The sequence below is a fragment of the Fundulus heteroclitus genome, chromosome 4 (assembly GCF_011125445.2).
Source record: "Fundulus heteroclitus isolate FHET01 chromosome 4, MU-UCD_Fhet_4.1, whole genome shotgun sequence".
Lineage (NCBI taxonomy): Eukaryota > Metazoa > Chordata > Actinopteri > Cyprinodontiformes > Fundulidae > Fundulus > Fundulus heteroclitus.
In genome coordinates this window covers 4215984-4233636 of record NC_046364.1, presented here as the reverse complement: position 1 = coordinate 4233636, position 17653 = coordinate 4215984, and the positions used below count along the sequence as shown (strand labels likewise).

General features: G+C 39.8%; 2 protein-coding genes across 2 annotated transcripts in view; one reads left to right on the top strand and one right to left on the bottom strand.

Annotated features, from left to right (window-relative positions):
• Nucleotides 1–530: 530 nt before the first annotated feature.
• Nucleotides 531–7786, bottom strand: si:ch73-130a3.4 (THAP domain-containing protein). The gene is made up of 4 exons (XM_036135905.1): nucleotides 7599–7786; nucleotides 4336–4528; nucleotides 4143–4250; nucleotides 531–2216 (listed from the first exon to the last, which is right to left on the bottom strand). Exons 1-4 carry the CDS (start codon nucleotides 7676–7678, stop codon nucleotides 2010–2012), a joined length of 588 nt encoding a protein of 195 aa, XP_035991798.1. The 5' UTR covers nucleotides 7679–7786; the 3' UTR covers nucleotides 531–2009.
• A 1896-nt stretch (nucleotides 7787–9682) lies between these two features.
• The window catches only part of serinc4 (serine incorporator 4), a 49112-nt gene continuing 41141 nt past the window's right edge, over nucleotides 9683–17653 (top strand). The window contains exon 1 of the mRNA XM_036135904.1: nucleotides 9683–9878. Coding sequence (XP_035991797.1) covers nucleotides 9852–9878 — 27 coding nt within the window. The 5' untranslated portion in view covers nucleotides 9683–9851. The remainder of the gene's footprint in view (nucleotides 9879–17653) is intronic.

The window sequence follows — 17653 nt, the reverse complement described above, 5'->3', positions numbered from 1 at the left end:
TTTAAGGCCCATTGTGGATCCAATATGGCAGCTGCTCCCACCAGCAACAGTAAGCGGCGATAAAACTTGTTTATTTTACAAGACACAGATCCAAGAGCGAGTCTAAATCAATGTTACATGTAGCGGCTGCAGCTCTGGACCAAACAAATTAAAAGTGGTGTTTGCGTGTGGAAAGTATAGCTTTAAATTATGTTTATAAGCGGTACTACGAACAAAACAACAGCATTCCTGGTTGTCGCCATATTGGATTCCTAACCTTTTGTTTTATTTTGGAATCCTGACCTCTCTTGACTAACTGGAACGCTTTTTACTCGGGTTTACCGCGTTCCCAGCGCCTGCTTTCATTTTCCGAGGCAAATGGAATGCTAGATTATACCCAGGCAACTTGCTGCAAGGCCACAGCGCTAACTGTTGCGATACCGTGTATGGTCCATGACAGACATGTAGCGCAAATGTTTAGGTAAACTCCAGAAAAGCATGATTTAAGCCCATAAACTTATCAGCAATGAGGAAGAGGAGTAAACATCAAAGGAATTAATAAACATTTCATTTTTATTTGCCAGATGTAACGTGCTGCTATAAAACAGTGCCAGCATCACAACACACCCGGCATCTTCACAAAACCCTTTTTTTTTTGTTTTTTTTGCAGGTACCCATCCTGCACTTAAAGCATGTTTAGTTTGGCAATGTCGTGGAGTCTTAATGTGTGGAAGAAAGAAAATCAAAGACCATAAAAACACCTGGTACACGATATATAATATGGTTGTTAATGCTAGTGATTCCTCTGGAAAGTACTCATTGAGATGAAACCAATTCTTCTGAACCGAACCAGACCGATCAACCCGTCGGATCTAGACGAAACCCAACAGGGATGTTGGGAAAAGAGGTTGGAAACTGTTCTTCTGCTGATGAAGTAGATAAAGAGAAGGGGAGATGGTCCCGTGCTGTTCTGCCAGGTTCCCAGACGTGCTTGGAGAGACACCGAACCAGACGGGTTGTTGCAAGAACGCCCTAAAATCAGAGAGAAGAGGAAAAGTTGTCACAACCGTCATCAGTCTAAGGGCACAGTAAAAACAAGGCTGTTACCACTGTGGCATTCAATGCCACCAGAAACAAGAAGGTGCCAGGATAGCAGGAAATAGCAGGAAATACTCATAGTATAATTTTGATTATATAGCAAAACCAATTATGAGGGTAAAACTGATGAAGCAGACAAGAAAATGTACTCAAAACAAATATTTATAATTAATTTTAAGACATGACGGTCAAATTGTTTCTTTGCGGGTCTTCTATTAAATTTAGATGATCTGTGACAAAATAAACTAGTTAACAAAGAAGGCCACCTTATTTATATTTATTGTAAAAGATTTTCTCAATATAATAATGAAAAAAGTTTCGTATTGCCCCTTGTTGACTAAAGGTGTAAAGATACAGATTTACAGCTTAATAAAGGGATTTGGACCAAAAGCAACACTGATTCAGCTCTGCAGATCAAAGTTCTGTCATCGCTTTCTAGATGGTTCTCTCTCATATTAGCTTAAAAATGCATCAGCAGTATTGTTTTATCTTGTTCTGCTGCGCTTCTCTCATTTTTTATGCTTAGTCATTTCAGCCATAGGCTTAGCACTAATATAAATATTTGGTTGCAGAAACAAGAAGGTGCCGGGATAGCAGAAAGCTTCTGTAAAAATCGCCTTAAATACACAGAAATGAAGGAAAGAAGAAGTGAACCAATACCTGAAGCCCTTACTGGACTGACGTAGAGAGCTGCACGCGGTCCTGGCTACCATGACGGGAGGAGAAGCATCGCTGACATGGAAGATGCTGCTGAGTCATCAGCGTCAGGGAGTCGGCGCTGATGGCGAACTCCACGACAGAAAAGATTTTAAATCCAAGGCTTAGAATAAATACCGAATCCTTTATAAACAATAACTAAAAATCATCTGAAATGTAAAGGTGTTTAACACCCAATTTAAAGTTCCTCAAGTCCTCAGTTTCAGTTCGTCTCACTATAACTCAAGCTTCTGTTTTAGTTCTTCGTTTACGAGGTTCTTCTCCTTCAGGTCCTCCAGGAGAACTTGCAGGGCGTTTTTAGCTCTCCGTTCCCGATCCTTGGCGTTCCTCATTTCCCGTTCCAGATTCTCGACCCGCTCCAAGGCCTCGATGAGCTTTGCCTTCATGTCGCCCAGAGACGGAGGCAGTGCGTAGGAGTGGTCCTAGTGAGACACAAGCGCTCAGTCACCATCACCAGACGTAGGCATCGAGCAGTTTTTGAGTGCGACCTGCATGTTTAAAGTTACTGTAGCCACTAGGGGGCGTAACAATACATAAAAGTCACAAGACACCATACTGACACAAGATAATGGTAACACTTATGGTGTGCTCAACGCACCCCTAGACGGCCATCAGTCGTCTGACTGAGGTGCGGAGACTTTTTTTAGCCTCGTCCGTCATTTCAGTATCATCTTCACAGCTGCTGATGATTTAAAGGTACATAGCCACGTTATATGCTTAAAAAGAAAACAACAAAAAACATTTGATCATGATAAAGATAAGGTTATATACACCTATAAGCCTCCATCCTGAAAATGTTTAATGGTCCTTTCTGTGGATAAAAATAGACCCACTAACAGGCGGGATTAGCAGATATAAATAGACATGGTGCCATCTAGTGGCAGTATTGCAGAACTACCATAATGTCAGTTTGCTTAATTAATAAATCAGTATTAAATAATGCCGGACTGAGCCTGATCCTCTGCAATGCCTCGCAGTAAAGCAGCAGCTCGGCGTGGTCGAAGACCAACTGTTATTAACTAAATAAACCAACTTACAGCAACTTTAAGAGCCTCATATTAGGGCTGGGTGATAAATCGATTTAATCGATTAATTCAAATTTACAATTCTTTAAGATTTCATTTTTGGAAAATCTGGATTTTATTTTGCCAATACACTCATTGGGATTCCATGAAGAGAACAGCATGTGATGCTGAATATATGTTTAGGCAAAATTATTGTCAAAATATTGTTAAGTGGAAACTTTTTTTTTACCATAATACGAGGTACTTCATTTACCTATTTACTTTTTTTTTTACTTAGTTTGAAGTGCAGTGAAGCCTGTTCTTAGCTCAATGTGTAATATCACTAGCAGCAAATGTTTTGTTATATTTTCATTGTTTATACTGGCACGGCTACCATCTTGTTTTACAAGCATGTTTCACAGCTTGTTTTTAGTTGCACCTTGAATCCAGATCTACTCTCTGACGAAATGCTTGACATAAAAAGCAAGGTTTTAAAATAATTTCTTTTTATGAAACAAAAATGAGGAAAAAAAATCGATTAATCGGATTTGGTATGATAAAATCGGAGATTTATTTTTTAATCCATATCGCCCAGCCCTACCTCATATTAGAACAGATGTGACCTCTAACTCTGCGTCACATCTGGGCCTTGGCAGGTTTAGCGTCCGCTTCAGTGAACACCAACGTTCAGACTGGATTCCCAGAGAAATTCCAGGCTTTTCCCTCATGGAATACTTTTTTGTGCTTTTTTTCCCAATGGATCTTGGACCTTTCTTCATTGTTTCACTGGTAGATGCTAATAGCTGTTAGCCACTTCCTTGTTTTAACCCCCACTGCACATGCACAATACGTACTTCAGTTAATATCGTAAATAAACGTGAAAGGCTTTATTCACTAACAAACTGAGCAAATACAAAGTATAAAACACCAAAATAACAACTAATACACCAGCAGGACGTGATAATATTTCATAAAAACCTTGTATACAACCAGAGTGAGCTACTGACGTATAAATAAAAAAAGGCAAATACCATGGCTATGCACCTTTAATCACAGTGCTGAGGATGTCTTTGCGTGGTGCTAGTGTTCCCGCAGCGTTATGTTTTTTCTGCATATTATATATATATATATATATATATATATATATATATATATATATATATATATATATATTATTTCTACTGAAAACCCAAAATGCTGCCAAACAAATTATTTAAAAGTAATTGGGTCATCTTTCGTTATGGTTTTATGAGAAAACATCGAGACCTCGTAACACCCACCATTATTTAGATATGTGTGGTGGGAAGTCTGAAGAGTGTTGTGTAGAAAATACCCAGAACTTACTAAATCGGGAGCGGGCTGAGGTTCTGGTTTATGCGCAGGCGGTGAACTCTCCGCTGCCTTACTCTCTTGTTTGATGGATGAAGTCTTGGTTGTTTTAGCTGCCCGTCGCTGAGTTGAAACACAGAACATCAAAAGACTTCTGTTACGCAACTTGACCATGTCTTCAGCCCGTAGAGGCCAGTGTGGCACCTACCTTCTTGGGCGGAGTAGAGAAACTGAAGACTGAGGGAACAACTCCATCTCTGAGTCTGACGGTCTGACCGGTCCTGTCAAAGTCCTCCGTGTTAAAATGCTCGCTGCAGAGCCTGGAGGCTGTGCTGGGAGAGAAACCCTTCCTCCTGACGGCTTTCACCCATCGTTTCTTCATGACGGCTTCTTTAGGGAACCTATCAAGTGTCAGGGGGAAAAAGGGATAGCTAAACAGCAAGCAGCGTTCCATCACTGAGGCTTAACAGGTCACAAACTGGGTTTTATAGAATCTGTCATTGTTGTGGAACCGTTATGTTCAGGTTTGAACCGTTTTCAAGCAGAACCCCGTTTAAGGTGGTAAAGACCACTAGTTAGTTCTTAGAAATCCCTCTTATTTGAGTTTTCACAAGTGGAATAAATGCTTTAGAAATCAAAACTGATGTTTTCTATAACCATTAATGTGGGCCAATGCTATTTAAGGCATAATGCCCAACGAGGTTTCCATTATCAGAAATTAATGGAAAACGCAAAGGCGTCCATTAATTTCTGATAATGGAAACCTCAAAGGGAATTATCCCGCTTATACCATGGGCACTTAGAAAAGCAATAAATATTAAACCAATTATTAATACTTTAATGTTTTTTATAAGAAGTAGCTGAAATAACTATTTCTTCTCTAAGCCCCAGTGGGTGGAGGCAGATGAGCGTTCACACTGAGCCTGGTTCTGGTTCTTCTGGAGGTTCTCCTCCCTGTTAAAGGGGAGTTTTCCTCTCCACTGTCGCCTCATGCATGCTCAGTATGAGGGATTGCTGCAAAGCCATCAACAATGCAGACGACTGTCCACTGTGGCTCTACGCTCTTTCAGGAGGAGTGAATGCTGCTTGGAGAGACTTGATGCAACCTGCTGGGTTTCCTTAGAGAGGAAACTTTCTCACCAACCTGGAGGATCTGATGGAGTCTGACTTTGGACAGAGCCTTCAGATGACATGTTTTATGAATGGCCAACTGTCTCACTGTCACCAGCTAACGTTTGAACCAGCACAATAATTTAGAACAATCAGGCTATTTGACCATAACTTTTTTTTATAGGTGTCCTAAATCACTTTTTAACGGACACCCTGCAGCCAATCAGAGTGGAGTATTCACCCAGACCATGGTATAACCAGACTTGATCCATATAGATGGTAGACTTTAAAATGTTAGTGTAAGATAAACTGTCAATTCTGAGAGAATTTTCTCCAAGGCTGGACACATTTTCTCAGGTAGAAAAATTCAGTAACAATATATATCGATCGATAGACCTGTGGTGTCAATAAAAAGTTCAATAGAAGAAGTTTTCCCTCTTTTTTGCATTCTAGCCAATCATGTTAGTACTTGTCATTAGCTCCTCCAACCAATCACAAACCCTGAGCCAGGAACGTGTCACCAAGCTCCGCCCCTTCAAAGAGTTCAGCGAGCACACGTTTGTTTTTTCTTCTTTTTTTTTTAAACTTGTGGTTTTGGTAAAAAAAAAAAGTCGGTTAAAAAAGGGTTGAGATAGATCATAACAATAACATTTCTACTTTATCAATATAATTTTTCTCTATATATCGTCCAGCCCTCCGCCTGATAAAGTCAGACACGTCGTCTTTCTCAAAGCAAATATGTCAATAAGATGGTAAACTGAATAAAACCTTAAAGATAGACGTTGTCTTTTTATTCCTTTTTCGAGCACTTTATTTGGTCAACGTTTAGTCAGGCGTTATTTACCATTAATACAATGCTTTGTTACATTTAATGATGGAGGATGTGGTTTTGTTTTTCAGCGGCTTCCTACTTCTACTAATTTTTAAAAAAATACTTTTTTTATCTCTTTTCATTTACTTCTAGTCCTGTGTATGTTCCTGGAATAATATCTTATTTTGCTTTTTAAAATTGTGTTTCTATATTACGAATGGCACTAAAATGCTACACGGGTATTTGATATTTGTATCTTCATATTTTATTGTTGAGGTTCTATTTTGCACATTTTAAATAAAATAAAAAATATGAATCTTGTTTAATAACAGATGATTAATTCATTGTATCCACACATGGCAGGCTTCGCCAAATTACCATAATTCACACGTTATTAGGGATAATTGCCTTGTTCTCCGAAATATGTACATTGGTCGAGGAGGTTAGACCGGATAGGGTGGTAATTTGTACAGATTCAAAAGCTGTAATACAAAGTATTCACTCAGGAGGAAATAATAGGAAAGACCTTGTGTTAGAAATATATCAGAGTTTGTTTAGGTTATTTAGAGGTGGAATAGATGTTCAGTTCTGTTGGGTACCAGCACATGAAGGGGTTAAAGGAAATGAAACAGCAGACAAGCTAGCCAAAAAGGGTTTAGGAAAGCAGAATGTAGTTGAGATTACATTTGGGAAAGGGGAAGGGAAATCAATAATTAAAAAGAAAGAAACAGAAATGTGGCAAAAAATATGGGATGAAGATGAGAAAGGAAGAAGATTATATAGAATTCAAAAATCTGTAATAATTAAAAATCATGGAGAAAGAAGCAGAAGGGAAGAGATCATTTTTACTAGATTAAGAACTGCACACACATATCTGAATGAGTTTTTGTATATACTAGGGAAGATAAATAATGATATATGTGAGGGTTATGGAGGAAAAGAAAATGTGGATCATGTTCTGATGAAATGCATTAAATATGCAATTGAAAGAGAGAGGATGAGGAAAGTAATTATGGAAAATGGGAGAAAATGGAGTAATAAAGGAATATTAGGGCGAGTTGGAGATAGAGAGGAAAATATGGTCATTAATAAAGCATTGTTTTTATTTTTACATAACACAAAATTAAAAAATAGAATATAGTAGGTGGAACCATAGAGCTACACACTCATGTACAGTAGGTGGCGGTATGCACCTATAAGTTGTTGGCGATCCGCCAATAAAAGGAAAGAAGAAGAAGAATATTTACATTTTCAAAAATGAGTCGATTGAACTGAACGGTTCTTGAAGATTCGGTTCCCTTGAAAGAGCCATAAGTCCCAGTACCAGAGCGATGCTAAGTTCAGTGTCGTCCAGGACAGCAGATTAGTTCAGTGCTATCTGGTTAAAACGGACACATGACTTTATTTTTATTTTAAACACAGTTCAAAGACAGCTCTCACTTCCCCATAAAGTCTAAATATGTTTAGAAACTGTTGGTATTTACAGGCGGAACTAGACCGTTTTGCTCCTGACGTCAACGCATCCAAACGCGAAGATTATTCCGCCTCACCTGTGAAAGGTGATCCCCAGGGATCTGGTTTGGACCGTACAGCGTTTCGTACAATCCAGCGCAGCACACGAATGAGGCATCTTGATTGAAAAGAAGCTATAAAGACGAGGCTAAATGCTCTTATTGACGCTTTCCGCAAGGCCACTCACAGTATGGCGGCGACGCTCAACTGTGCCAGCAGAGGAGAAACGGAAATACGTGATATTACCACTTCCGTTACTTTCAAAGTAAAAGTAACGCAGCTCTTATTTTTGTGGAGTGGACGGACACTGGGGCAGCTTTTTAGGTGACGATATTTATGAATGAACACGCACCAAGGATGACAATAATTCCATTAATGCGATATAAATATCCCTAAAGTTAAACATAGCAGTTTATTTTGTCAAGTCAATAAAATATTTTGTAGACAGGAATTTTGTAGCAGGATTTTGTAGCAGGAATAAAAACGTACCGGAAAGGCTAAAAAGTAAATAGAAAAAAAAACGACAAACAAATAAAACTCATAAAATAGGTAAATCCAGTTATATAACACATTTTAGGCATAACTTTCTGTTACCAGACCGTGGAACGGGATGTCTGAAACATTCTTGTATATTTTGTTTCATATTGATCTAAATAGCATCACACAGTTGCTGCAGATTTGTCGGCTGCCCATGCCTGATGAAAATTTCCTCTCCCACAATATCTTATAGCTGCTCTAATGGATTGAGAGCTGGTGACTGTGGAAGCCATTGGAGTACAGTGCCACGTTCAACGGATGTGTGATTAATTTAGCATTTTGCCCAGGTGTGAAAACAGCCATCAGAAGACAAATAGACTGTCTGTGGTCATAAAAGGATGCACATGATACACAGATAGGCTGTGGTGTTTCTACAGGGCTGAATTAGTACTAATGGCCAAAAATGTTCCCAGACAATAACCACACCATTACGGCAGCAGCTTTGATCTGTAGGAACAGGCAGGATTTCTTCAGGCTTCCAGGTTGTTTAGGCAATCCCATAACCCTGCCATCCGAATGCTCAGGCTGAAATCGAGATCTGGCTGAGCTGCAATATTTCATTTAATCTGTGTTCTCACAAGCAAAACAGATCCAGATTCCAATATGAAACAGGGCGCTAGTTTCTTGATATATTTCTGCCAGATCTTCTAGGAGTTTACTAAGATAAGCATTAAGAACAATAAAAAGCTTTCAAACCGTAAACCATCTTGAAGGGTACCCCATAAAAACTCATGTGACTCCCACTTTGCCTAGTATCCCACAAGACGTTTGAATGAATTTATTGCCTGTTAGCGACCCTTTGCACTCCAGCCATCACAGTTTAACTATGTCATTTAAAACTTGGGTAACTCTTACTGCTTTAAGAAAAATACATGATTAACACAAAAACTGATTATATATTTCCATAAAAATTTGTGTGAAAATCCCAGTTTCTAAAATACTCAGACTAAAATGTCTGCCACCAACAACAACGTAATGCTCAAAGTAAGTCCCCATACATTTGACCTGTTCTTATATTTAGTTTCCACTTAAGCAAATCTTCTTCTCCACATCTAGATGCCTAAATAAATGCTTTGAAGTGCTCCGATGTGATTGGCTCATACTCTGTTTATGTTAAAAAGCTGATGAACAGTAATACCTACTAAAGTATCTGGGTGTGTAACAGCAGTAGTTGAACTACAGCCATCGCCGCAGGTCCACTTTTCAAATAAAGGCAACTGGTGCCACAAAAACTCTACCTTCCTTCTTTCTGATCACATCTAAATAGTAATAAATATGTTTTAAAAATACCCCAAATATATTTCCTTTTTCCTGTTTTCAGTTTAACTGCCGACGACAAAAATACAGGATTGTGTGACCCTCTGACCGTCCGGATTACAAAAGTCACTTTGTGTTCCTCCTCGTGCTATTCCTGGCTGTTTTAAGAGGTTTATTTGCTCTCTGACCACAGATTTCCTGCCTACAGATTTTTTTTAGGCCTTTCAGGTACTTGAGCTTTAACAATCCAGCCATCTTAATGAGCTTAAAGGAAAGGGAAACCTGTTCAAGCTGTCTACACCGAGCAGGACTCAGAACCACGTCAATGCTCTTTAGGTCTGGCGCTCCGGGAGATGTGCGAGGAGGCGAGGGGCCTGAGAAATGGCATCAGGTCCCCTGAGAAGTCATTGTCGTCATTCGAACCCCTTCATCCTGCTCTATGACTGATGGCTGTTTGACTGTTTGGAACCTGCTTTGCTCCGGGGCTCAGGAATAGGATGACCGGACGCTTGTTTCGAGCTCAGGTGAGGCGGTTAGCGCTCAGTTTTACCGCTTTAAGAGAGCATCTTCATGCAAAAGTTCCACTATTTCCAGTTTTCTGCTTTGCTCAGTGCTTTGTTCCAACAATCCTTACAACCTAATCAGTTGTTTGTTCAAATGGGGATGTGCTGTAAGGCGCGACGGGAGATCACGAGGGATTATTCCACATAAGATCTTTGCCAAGAACTTTCTTTGTCAAAACACAAACTTCATCCACAGACCTCCGTTTAACGACAATAAATGTTTGCGGTTAGCATTCGTTATGAGCTAAATCTTACAAATTAGGACATGAATTCAAACATAAAGTCGGTGCTGATTCGGGTCTTCTGGAGATTTCTTGAAGATGAAATGAAAATTTTTTGGTTGCTCGTTCCAAGTGAATCCCACATCATGATGGTGCCACCAACATGCTTGATAGTTGATACGGTGTTCTTAGATTTGAACATTGACTCCCCTGACCATACTTCTTGTCATTTTGGCCAATTGTGTTATAAAGTTAAAGGCATACTATGCAACATTATTCAGTTAATTAATGTGTTCCATACCGTTTTGGATGATTAAATTAGTAATTTCAGGTCGAACAAAGGTTTTCTCGGCCGCCCTGGTGGTCTGTGGGGGAAATACCGCACTTGCAATTGCAGGAGCCCTCGGCCCGCAGTCACAGGCTCAGAAGTCTGGTGCATCGCGAGAGTCGGTCTTGCTTTACGGCGAGAACTCCACGTGTTTTTGCCCTGCCATTCACTATATGCACGCGCGAAAGCAACAACAAAGAACAGCGTGTTAATGTCAAATAAACATGCAAGTATATCGAGTTTTATTATTATTATTATTATTTTTTTTTTTTTTTGAATGTTGGCGAGGCGGTAGCGCAAGTTTGGCGAGGCGGGAAACCCTGATATTCATACTTTCACTGTGTTAGTCATTGTTCGTACTGCCGTTTTTTCCACTTTTCGTTGCGTTCGCCTGTCTGCTAAGCTCAAAACAACCAAAGCGCCTGGCTTGACGGAGAAACCAGAACAGCTGAGCATCTTTATGACAGTGCACTTTTACTTTCGCCCTCTGGGGGGAGCCTCGCTGGAAAATCATAGCACTCTTGCCCTGGGTCTTTCTGCATGGAGTTTGCATGTTCTCCCTGTGCATGCATGGGTTTTTCTCCGGGTACTCCGGCTTCCTCCAACAGTCCAAAAACATGACTGTTAGGTTAATTGGCCTTTCTAAATTCTCCTTAGGTGTGAGTGTGTGTGAGAATGGTTGTTTGTCCTGTTTGTCTCTGTGTTGATGAACTGGCGACCTGTTTAGGGTGAACCCCGCCTCTGACCCATTGACAGCTGGAGATAGGCACCAGCACCCCGCACGACCCCATGAGGGATGGTAGAAAATGGATGGATGGAAACAATAGTGTGTAAGATTCACTGGGTACCAACATTATCCTGAAAAGGAAAACGTGCAAAGAGAAAACAGTAAAGGATATATGTACATCTATATTCACACAACAGTAATCATTGGCAAATCGCCTGAGGGCTCTAGAGATGTGAGTGTGGAACGTGTTGTATCTGTTGGGTCATGTGACTTGTGGTGCTGGTTAATGAAGCGTTGGATTTACCAGTACAACTTTTGTTTAATTTCTGGTTTCTATTAATACACTGCAAACCTTTTTATTGGGTTAAGTTGTAAACATGTTTTCTACCCAAATTTCATCAGCCTATTAGATGCCATTTCATACTTGTATGTTTTGGCAAGGTCCAACTACAAGTATATTCCCTTAATTGATCAAGCTAAACTGATCCAAGGAATGACCAGTCATTCTCATGCCATGACTCTGTCTTTCTAATGAACTGGTAACCCCCCCCCCCACCCCACCCAACCCACTGGCTAATATACAACCCACCAATGGCAATACAGAAAATGGTTGAAAGAACATTTTCCACCATGAAGAAGTCTAAGGATATCTTTAAAAGCACCCAGTCGTCCCTCAACTTTGCTTTAACACCAAAGAGAAGAACGTGAAACTCGTTTAGTGTCCTGTTACTGAACTGAACAGAGCCAGTAGTGAAATCTACCGGTCATAGCAGGATCAGTTGGTGCGGTCGTTATCAAATCGAAGCTTTAGAGGTGTGTGGTTTCCTGTAGAGAAGGTCGCAGAGACCAGTTGTTGATACTAAAACTGATATCTGGTCCAAATCCGTGCCTTGAAAAGGGCTTAAGAAACTCTGGTGACCCTTGGATGAAGGGTTCTTAAAATAAGAAAACCAAACTGAGTGCTTAGATCATTGCGAAATTTCTACTGGCAAAGAACATTTACTGGCTAATAAATTAGTGCAATCAGAAAGAAAAATATGGAGGAATGTAACTTCAAAGGATGAGAGACCCTTTTCCACATTAACCTGGATATTTTGCAAAATTAAATTTTTTTTTCCATGTGTTTGCTCCTCCTATCTACAAACAGAGATTTTGAAAAATGCCCTTCATATAGACTGGAGATTGTTATCTACAAACAAACAATCACATAGAGGTCTTCTTCAGATGTGGCCGATCTGACTTTTTTTTTTGGCAAGAAACGCTACAACAATTTTTTTTATTTCATCTGCCTCCTTTTGACCGAACTCTGTTTCCATTAAATGTAATATATGAAGAACTTCAGAAGAATCATTATTCACTGAAAGGAAAGCAGAAACTGTTAAATAAAACACACAAGCTATTACTGGTTTTGCAGAATCTTTAGCCTAGCATTTAGGTCGCTATCTTCTTTGCCTGAATTTCATTGCAGTCAACATTAATTTTATTGCCTCCAGCTGGTACAACTTTGGTATTTGAGTGTTTTTGATTGGAGCGTCCCAGACAGTAGCAGTGCGAATTAAAATCAAATAGGAAAAAAATGTTAATTGTCAAGTTGTTATAAGTCTGTACATTAATTAAACTTCTGTTGAAATTTGGCATTTAAATCTATATTTTAACCTTTTTTTTCTTTATATAATGCTGTTTGAAGTGTTTGCTGTATTGAGCTCTCCTTTAAGTAAACTTTGATTTGTTTTGTGTCCTTCTCTTGTAAAGCCCTCCATCTTTATGTGTGAGATCAATAAAGTTCAATTATTATTATTATTACAGGACCTAGTGGTGGCTGGTTTGTACTTAAATTATGTTCTAGCTACTTCTAGATTATAGCCCCCAATGATGCTTGCTGGAACATTCAGACGTTCATAAATATTTCTGCATCCAATCCCCTGAGTGGCAAAGGTCTTGAGACAAATCTTAGTATTAATCCATCATCAGATGTTTCTCGTGCAACACTTTTAAAGGCCATAAATTAGGACTAAGCCAGATCATTAAATCTTGTGCCGATAAGGTGCAGATAGCTTTTTAAATACTGCCAGGTTTCTGTTTTGCATGGTTTGTTTTACAGGTTGCTTTCATCATTCGTTCAATAATTTCAGTTTTGTTAGAAATTATTCATCCCCCTGGCAGATTTGGATTTAAAACTATTTATTATTCACTAGAATTTTTTTTCTAATGAGGAATGAGGCTGACACAAAAGATGATTGAAAGATTTAGACAGTGTATCAATTTAGAAAATATCTGTTTATATTTACATTAAAAAAAAAGGAATGATGATTATTTATGTCCATCCTGACAGTTAAAGGCCAGATTTTTGGCATTAATGCAATCAGACTTTTTTCTAAACGTTGAACAGTGTTTGGCATTTTTTTTACTGGTATTTTGACAGTTTTTATTTGGTGATGAGTCTATGAGGCTGGAAGGCCTCCTGGGTACCGGCCTAATCTTTAGCTCCCGCCACAGATTATCAGAATCCAGCCGGGCCTCTGGCTGGGTCGCTCCAGAACACACAAATGACTTCCAGGAATAAAGTTGTTGTTAAATTTAAGAGATCATTTTAATCCCAAATCTGTGAATAAATCTGTGAGTCTGTGAGGGGTATGATTATAACAGATTTTATTTGGTCAAAATTGATTAATTAACTAATTAGTTCCTGCAGAACTTTATGAAAAAAACTAATAATAAACACTATTTGTAAAAAGATCTCTTGCAAGTTTTGCTGATAGGAAGGAAAATACAAAGAAATGAGTAGGAAACAGTTTGAAACTTTTCCATCTTAAATCTAAAGGGTCTGAATGTGTAATTATGATAAAGTTCATCGTTTCATGAAGAATTTTGGGTCTATAAGCTTTGAACCTTTTACAGTCTGACTTTTTTCTTTTTTTTGTCAAAACTGAAATAATTACAAGCTAAAAATCTTCGGATGCCTCTTTGAAGAAAATAATGAAAGATTCCTGCTGTGGGTGGAAAACCTTCAGGGTGTTGAGTAACCCGCCCAACGCCTCGGCGGCGGATGGAGAAATGTTTCACGTCCGAACAGATTCCTCAGGATATGAGCGCCATGTGCTGAAGTAATCTGTCCTCAATGGCTTCATTGTGTTAGCCTCTGGATGGGATTATTTACTCTCTGCTATTTACTCACCAGCACAGTAAACAAAAACAAGAACCTTTGATTACGTTCGTGTTTGGAACCTGCAGGAATATGACTTAATGCACAATGAATGGATAATCCTCCCCGCCCCGTCAACAACGCCGCCTTCTTCCCAAACGAGGCTTGGGCCGCAGCCAGCTATTATTACGCAAGCCTATTGAAACCATAGATCGAGCGCTTTCACTCATGCAGCCATTTGCATCTCCTAATTTGCTTCTGTTTGTTCTCGCTGGCACGTCGGCCTCTCCCAGAAGGCAGCAGCAATTATCCGTGAGCGAGCGGGCCCCCAGGAATGCCGGGCTGCAGAGCAACATGTGTTTGTTGCTCCGACTCGCTGCTTCACCCTCGGCCCAGGCTGCAGGGAATAATCTGAGGGGAAACAAATGATATTACGGAAAACAACGTCTGTTTCTGAAGCCAGGGGAGATGTTTCTGGAAGCGAGGGCTCCAATTACCCTCACCGGCTTTTGTATCCAAAAGGTGTTCATTTCTTCTTCTGTTATTCATCCTGATTCTATTTTTTTACAGTATGCCTATAACACAGAAAATTAAGGACGGTTTACTTTTTGCTTTCTAGGTGCTTCGTGTTTTATAGTTTGGAGACTTTTAGTTGCTTCACATGACAATAGGAGCATTACTAAAACCCATCGATGTTAAAAATAAACAGCAGGCGATGGCTAAAGACGTTTAGAGCCCTGAAAGCAAAGTCAGATTTCCCGCCACCACCACCTCAGAACCAGCTGAATAACAAACTAAAAGATGCACTGATCACAAGCTACATGACTTTATCATTTTCAGATATTTTGTATCAATATAGCTGAATTTTGCTGCTATTTTGTGTCATTTTGGGGGGGGGGGGGTACTTTCTGATCTCAGGTCAGTGCAGCTAACCTCTCTCTTGCCTTCCTTACAGTAGTTTTTTATTGCTGTAATCATTTTATGTCTCGTTTGGGTAATTTGAAGCCATTTTGGGCTCAATTTGTGTCAAACCTCATGCTTTTCTTTTTTTTTTATTTCTCCTGTGTGGTGAATTTATTTTATTTTGAGCGTTTTCTTTCTCAAAATTGAGTCTCCTCTACGTCTGGGGCCGTGGCCCTCGACCAGATAAAGGTGGACTGCCACGTCTGGGACGGGGGTCAGTCTCTGCCTCCAGCCGGGGAGTTTGGTGTCTTGTGCATGAGTGATGGTGGGATGGAGCTGGAGATGGCGAGATGGAGAGATGGAGAGATGGATTGGGGCTTCGCTTGCAGCAATGATGGCGCTACCCAAGTTTGTTGTGGTGAAGAAAGAGCCAACAAACAAAGCTCTTGATTTGACGGTCCGTCTACGTCCCGACTCTCATCTATGGTCATGAGGTCTGGATCAGAACCGAAAGAACGAGATCCTGGATACAAGGAGCCAAAATTAGCTTCTTCCTAAGGGTGGCATCAGATATACTCCCTTGGAGGGACTATAAATCTCGTCTTGCCTGGGAACACCTTGAATCACCCAGAATGAGCTGGAGGTTGATGCTGGAGAGAGGGAGGCCTGTCTATCCCTCCTGAACCTGTTGCCCCAGCAACCCGATCTCAGATAAGTGGAAGACAATGGATGGATGGATGGATGGATGGATGGATGGATGGATAATGGATAGATGGATGGATGGATAATGTATGTATGTATGTATGTATGTATGTATGTATGTATGTATGTATGTATGTATGTATGTATGGATGGATAATGGATAGATGGATGGATGGATGGATAGATGGATAGATGGATGGATGGATGGACGGATGGATGTATGGATGGATGGATGGATGGATGGATGGATGGATGGATGGATGGACGGATGGATGGACGGATGGATGGATGTATGGATGGATGGATAATGGATAGATGGATGGATAATGGATAGATGGATGGATGGATGGATGGATGGATAATGGATAGATGGATGGATGGATGGATGGATGGATGGATGGATGGATAATGGATAGATGGATGGATGGATGGATGGATGGATGGATGGATGGATGGATGGATGGAAGCAAAGTTGCCTCTTTACTGTCTTTTTTGTATTACGCACTTTTTGTGAGTTTTTCTGCGACTATGTTGGTTGTTTAGATCTGATCTTTGGTTCTTTGGGTACGTTGGCCCAGGACGAGGCAATCATTAAACTCTTTAAGAAGTCTTTTGGATGAGAGAAGAAAACATCTGGGAGAAATAAAAAGAGAAGACCAGCTGCCTGCTGTTGAAGTATTTAGGACCGTTGTTCCGGTTCCTCCTTTGTTTGCTCGTTAAGCAGATCTCTGGGGTTATCTGGCTTCTCATTTTGAGTCTATTTAAGGTTAAAGTTTACTTTATTAATCCCCAAGGGGGACATTGAGTCGTCATTGACATGTAAAAAACACACATATACAGGCAAAAACAATCACACTGGACTCTGCTATAGACCAGAAGTGCCACATCATTGTAAAACAAAATATGATGCTCCTGCCCCAACACACCGGCTGTAATCCCAGATAAAACACACTCAGGAATCTCCTGCTGATGTCAAGAGAACTCAGCTTCCTAAGAAAACACAATCTGGTCTGAGCCTTTTTAACGACAGCATCACTGTTCTTTTTCCACTTTAATTTACAGTCAAGGTACACCACTAAATATTGGTACGTTTCAACAATTTCAGCAGCTTGACCTTTGATGACCACTGGAGGGAAAGTTTATTTTCCTTTATTTATGAAATCAATAATTAACTCTTGTGTTTTGCCAACATTAAGTCATCGAACAAAGGTGTTAACTTCCTCCCTGTTAGACGGGCCTTCACCCTCCCAGTTTGTCTCTGACACTCGCAAATTGGGGGCTATGTAAGAGATCTAAAATCTAAAGTCTAAAATCCAGACAATGGTAGAATTGTGCAGCTTAAAATCCAATTAATTGTTTGTTAAAATATGTGGTAGAATAGTATATAAAAAAAACGTAATTCGACCAGAACTGCAGATGTTGATAGATAGTGTGGAGCACATACAGTAGGGCGTCATCTCATGTTAAGAAGCTTCCTGTTCTCTTAAGTGATTAAGAATAACTCTCTCAAAACATTTCATATCTGACATAAGTTTGTTGTGTCCGTGTGAGAAATCAGACACATGAAAAATGGCAATAAATACATCCTATTCACATCCAGCCCTGTGTCATGTAGACTTGACTTACTGGTCCCATATCCAGGGATTGTTTTCATATTGTCCCAAAGATACTTCATAGATAATTAGATAGATAATTTTTGATATTGCTGTTTGC

Bases quoted from the DNA above. Each gene is read 5' to 3' on its own strand.
- si:ch73-130a3.4 (XM_036135905.1), bottom strand. From the start codon at position 7,678: ATGCCTCATTCGTGTGCTGCGCTGGATTGTACGAAACGCTGTACGGTC. The intron at 4,529-7,598 runs GTGAGGCGGAAT...GACACTTGATAG, and splicing joins CTGGGGATCACCTTTCACAG to GTTCCCTAAAGAAGCCGTCA. The intron at 4,251-4,335 runs GTAGGTGCCACA...GTTTCAACTCAG, and splicing joins TCTCTACTCCGCCCAAGAAG to CGACGGGCAGCTAAAACAAC.